This window comes from Austrofundulus limnaeus, unplaced genomic scaffold (genome assembly GCF_001266775.1).
Source record: "Austrofundulus limnaeus strain Quisiro unplaced genomic scaffold, Austrofundulus_limnaeus-1.0 Scaffold371, whole genome shotgun sequence".
Classification (NCBI taxonomy): Eukaryota; Metazoa; Chordata; class Actinopteri; order Cyprinodontiformes; family Rivulidae; genus Austrofundulus; species Austrofundulus limnaeus.
Genome location: NW_013952773.1, coordinates 156669 through 161614, shown reverse-complemented (window position 1 = coordinate 161614; position 4946 = coordinate 156669). Strand labels below are relative to the sequence as shown.

The window sequence follows — 4946 nt, the reverse complement described above, 5'->3', positions numbered from 1 at the left end:
GAACACAGATCCACTGTTTTTGAGGAAGTCATTGTTCTCATGGTTATTAAACATTGTCCAACKGTCGAGAATTATTTTTGAATGATGCAGTTGCCATAAACTGAGTCTGTTGCTGTCCATGACACCATGTAAACAGCCTGCAGGGTTTTTACTCTTTGATTTACAGTTGAAGTAAATGTTTATCAAATTATGTCTAATTTTACACCTCCTACCGTTTCTGACACTCCCACTTCAGCACATGTTCACAACAATGCTTCAGGGAAGGGGTGCTGTGGGGCGGGCGCTCGGCTGCAGATTGAGCTCCAGAGAGGAGCTTTGTACAAAGAGGCGGAGCTTTGTAGCAGCAACAAGTGTTTAGGCCAAGTAGGGGTCTCTGCGGACGAGTGGGCGTGTCACAAGGAAAGGCGATTCTAAAGCGACACGCCTGATTTGACGGACTTTGTTAAAGGGACACACCTGACTGGACAAGCAAAAAAAGGGGTGTCATCGTACGGCACCACCTGATTGGACAAGAATAAAAGGGGCGTTACTGTACGGCACCACTTACCCTCTGTTGGGTCACATTTCTCCTGGTCAACCTTAGTGTTGGGGTCAGGGTCGGGCTGTAAAGACATCAAGCAGGGTCTAAGGATACCGTCATGTAAGCCTGGTAGCCCACAGTTTTTATGCTTTAGACACGCCCACTCTTGTGACACGCCCACTTTGATTCCGCATATAACCCCTTCCAGTTCAGGCAGCTCCACATGGTTACAGGAGATTCAAGGCTTTCTCAAACACTCATGAATGAGTCAAAACAACACTCTGAGTATGTTTTTGATGAGGGAATGGCATGATAACATGATATAAACCTTTAAAATATATTTATTTTACATAATACTCACTGGTTAAAGTTTAGATTTTTACGCTCCGCCCACTTTCTGAGCTGCAGTGAAAACAACAATCCTGAGGCACAAGGTGACCGCAGCGACTGATCGATTGATTAAAACCTGAAAGACTGCATTCTGCCTGTGAAAGACCTCAGCACTCAGTTAGACTCACCGAGAACACAACACCGACATGTTTTTAACCGACCCGCTCACATCAAAGAGAAAAAAGCTTCAGAAACATTAACAACAGAGTTACAACAATACAGTGTTAAATGTTTAGATAAACAACAGTTACCGTAAAAACACTGGGTCTTATAAAGTCACCCTTCCACTCCGACAAGTTCGGACAGCACACCTCTGAAAAGGTTGAAAAAACTTCCCGGAAGCCGCAGCGTGAAAGAAGGAGGTCAGTCATTGGTCAGTTGGTGGTACGTCAAGAAGGGACCCAATCAGTGAAGTGCATGAAGGTCTAAGCTCCGCCCCCTTTGTGAACTACAACAAATGCATGCCGAAGGCGCACAACACACAGCAGTAGATAAAATATCTGCAAAAATAGAGAGAAATACATTAATAATAAAGCAAGCAAAGCAAATATATGTTTAAATGCAGTAATTTATTTATTCATTCATTCATGTAAACTGTTTGAGAACCACTTCCCATTTACAAACATGACCTGTATGTGGATTGTTGAAATACTAGATTTGACTCAATTTTTTTCTTATTTCAAGTATCTTACCAAGTAAAATTTTCTTACTGCACTGGCAGAAATTTTTGACTTAATTTGAGTGAAATTTTCAGACTAACAAGACAAATAATCTTACACATTCTGAAAACAAGATKATTATTCTTACACAATCAGTTCTTGTTTAGTAAATCAGTCTCAAAACAAGATCAAAAAGACTTTTTGGCTGATATAAGATTTTAAAACTTGGTTAGGTGGACATTTTTTGCAGTGTAGTTTTATATTTTTATTATAATTTCTAAGCAGAAACAAAATTAAATAAGAAAACACAAATGTTAATCCTTGTTTGTTTATCCAGACCTGGAAAAGACCCAACCGTTCACCACCTTAATGAATAAATCACAGCACACAGCTCATTTTCCTTTTTGTTTAATAACAAAGACTGTTTTTCAGTTTGGTAAAGAACAGAAAATTATGACATTAAAGTTTCACTTTGAAAAACTGAAGCTTGGAAAGAGTGACCGACAGCGGTGTCCTCAAAACGCATTCATTTCAAGTTAACCAGGTGCAAAAACAGGGTTCAGACATTCAACATCCTACAGGATCTACAGGGGAAATGCACAGGGGATTCTGATGTTATCAGTCCATGAAATGGACGTTATTAGGCGTTATCAGTCCCATACAATGGCTTCATAGGGTCCCTACTGTGCCTTCTAGGCTTCAGACTGTCCCAACAGTGCCCCCTAGTGGGTTAATATATCAATGACAATGAATGTGTAAATAACAAAAAGATATTGTAATAAACATTTTGTGTCTGTGTCGGTCTCGATCCCTGGACTGACGCTCTACCCATTGCCCTATTGGAAGGCCACAATATACAGCCGTTGGAGGTTAGCGCTAACCAAGTCATTTGCTCTAACATTAACCTTAGTGGCTTTAAGCCTCATATTAACCATATTTTTTATGCCTCATATTAACCAGCTGATAATCAGAAGCCATTCTATGGGACGGGGGAACCTGTTAACCGGCACAGGCGGGACATTCTGAAGTCATTCTAGGGGACTGATAACGCCTAATAACGTCCATTTCATGGATGATAACATCCGAAGCAGGTGCAGAAATGCAGCCTTGGTGTCCATGCTTYGCTTCAAACTGTGTTCTGTTGCAGAGAGGAGAGTCGGGGAGTTTCCCTCTTTGCTCTGAGTGCATCAAACACTTTGTTGTTTACAGCTCGTCATCCAGACGAGGGAAAACTCAAACCTAGATATGTCCAAATCTAATGAAAACAAACTACATACCAGAGACAGGCCAGGACCAGTGGTGATGATGTGTTTTTACAAATATTCACATCTGTAGGAGTCAGCCCAGGTTTGCTCTCACAAACAGAAGGCCCCTCCTGTCTAGATAAACCCTGACCACACCTGGCAACTCGGACATACACAGTGTGGATGCTACAAGCTGTGGAGACAAAAACCCTGCCAGGAGGAGGAAATCTGAAGAGGCTGCCRTCCTCAAACAGCAGGGAGTGAGAGTGACGTCAAACAGTCCTGGTACAAAGATCACAGCTGCCATGTTGTCATCTTCGACACTCGTGTGCCAAAAACTGGTTTTCCTTATGCAACCCTTGGCAGACGAGTGAAACCAGTAAAGTCTGGTTTATCTACATATAAAGATTTGTGCTATTTGACAGTCGGGGTGTGTGGCGGCAGCATCGACGCCCCCTCCCTCAGAGGGGACCCCTCACATGCACTGCATTCACTTATGTACAGGTTTATCAGGGGTTTTAAAAAGCTACAGATTGTGAGCAAACAGAAAAAGCTGCATTTGTTTTGTACGAGTCTGTGAACAGAAACGTGTTGGACTTCATCAGTGATCCCTGATTAGCTGTTCAGTGCTGAGAGGAGGACCTGTGGCGTCAGCATGGTGACGTGGTGAGACCATCAGAGCTCGTGTCTGACGGGGGCGGGGCTTTAATCCTCTGAGGAGCCCACACCTTCCTGTGGACAGGGGATTCTGATGTTATCAGTCCATGAAATGGACGTTATTAGGCATTATCAGTCCCATACAATGGCTTCAGAGGGTCCCTACTGTGCCTTCTAGGCTTCAGACTGTCCCGACAGTGCCCCCTAGTGGGTTAATATATCAATGACAATGAATGTGTAAATAACCAAAAGATATTGTAATAAATTTTTATGTGTCGGTCTTGAATCCTGGCCTCCCGCTGTCTGGTCCGACACTCTACCCATTGCCCTATTGAGAGGACACAATAAAAGACCGTTAGAGGGCGGTGTCTTTAGCGTTAACAATGTCATTTGCTCTGAAGTTAACCTTAGTGGTTTTATGCCTCATGTTAACCAGCTGACAACCAGAAGCCATTCTATGGGACTGATAACGCCTAATAACGTCCATTTCATGGATCATAACATCTGAAGCGGGTGCTGTGCACCTTCCTGTGGGCACGCAGCAGGTGAGCTTCAGGGTGAGGTGACCCCCCCTCAGTCTTCACATTTGTTTTTTTATTCAACCCCTTCATCTCATTCCACAATAAAGTGCTTGAGCTTAAAACAATAAAAATAAAAACAAGTGAACTTTGCTCTTGTGGCGTCTGCTTCCTGTGAAAGGAACTGATGAAGTCTGAGTGGATCTGTTCCACTCAGTCAGGTTTCTTCTCTTTAGCTCCAATACTTGAGGTTTCAGTGACAGACAGGAAAGTCCATGTTCATTTAAAGCAATAAATAAGACAATAAAGAGTCAAATAAACAGTTTTAAACGTGTCAGAATGGATGTAAGAAGAATGTTGATGCTCAAACCGGCTGTCATCTTTGGTTGGATTTTTGTGCCTCAGCGACACTCGGCCAGTTCCACAAACTTTAAACCAAACAAAAGAAAAGTGCTTAAGCTGCTACAGAAGGCCCCAGCAGAGTCTCGTCAGGACTTGGTCCCTCGGTGCTGGCGTGTTCAGCTACAGCTGCTACTCGTACAGCGTGACCGTACAGTAGCATAAAGCTGAGATCCTGCGCTCCACGCTGGCCTTATCTGCAAAACAAACACAACAAACACGTACTTCACTGAACCGGGACTACGTTGTGTTTTAGTCCTGTCTGATACCAACACACTCCCCTTTTAAACAAAACCCTTCTTAATTCCAGGATGTGAGCCAACAAAAAACAAGAAAACCAAACCAAAAATAATGCTATCTGGGAATAGTAAGTCAAATAAAGATATCAAAATAAAGATATATGGTATGATTATAAATTTCTTTGGGTCATTATTGATGATAAAATAACATGGAAACCTCAAATTAGATTTATACAAAGTAAATTGTCAAAAACTCTATTTATTTTAAATAAAGTTAAACATGTTCTGGAGGAAACAGCTCTCCACATTCTTTACCTCAT

The 4946-nt window shown here is 42.2% G+C and overlaps 2 protein-coding genes across 2 annotated transcripts in view; both read right to left on the bottom strand.

Annotated features, from left to right (window-relative positions):
* The window catches only part of LOC106528325 (fatty aldehyde dehydrogenase), a gene marked incomplete at its 3' end in the record, with an annotated part of 17705 nt that extends 16409 nt beyond the window's left edge, over window positions 1–1296 (bottom strand). The window contains 1 exon segment of the mRNA XM_014023472.1: window positions 1162–1296. Coding sequence (XP_013878926.1) covers window positions 1162–1281 — 120 coding nt within the window.
* Window positions 1297–4043: 2747 nt separating this feature from the next.
* ulk2 (unc-51 like autophagy activating kinase 2) overlaps window positions 4044–4946 on the bottom strand; it is a gene marked incomplete in the record, with an annotated part of 63825 nt that continues 62922 nt past the window's right edge. The window contains 1 exon segment of the mRNA XM_014023464.1: window positions 4044–4584. Within this exon segment, the coding sequence (XP_013878918.1) occupies window positions 4520–4584 (65 nt within the window).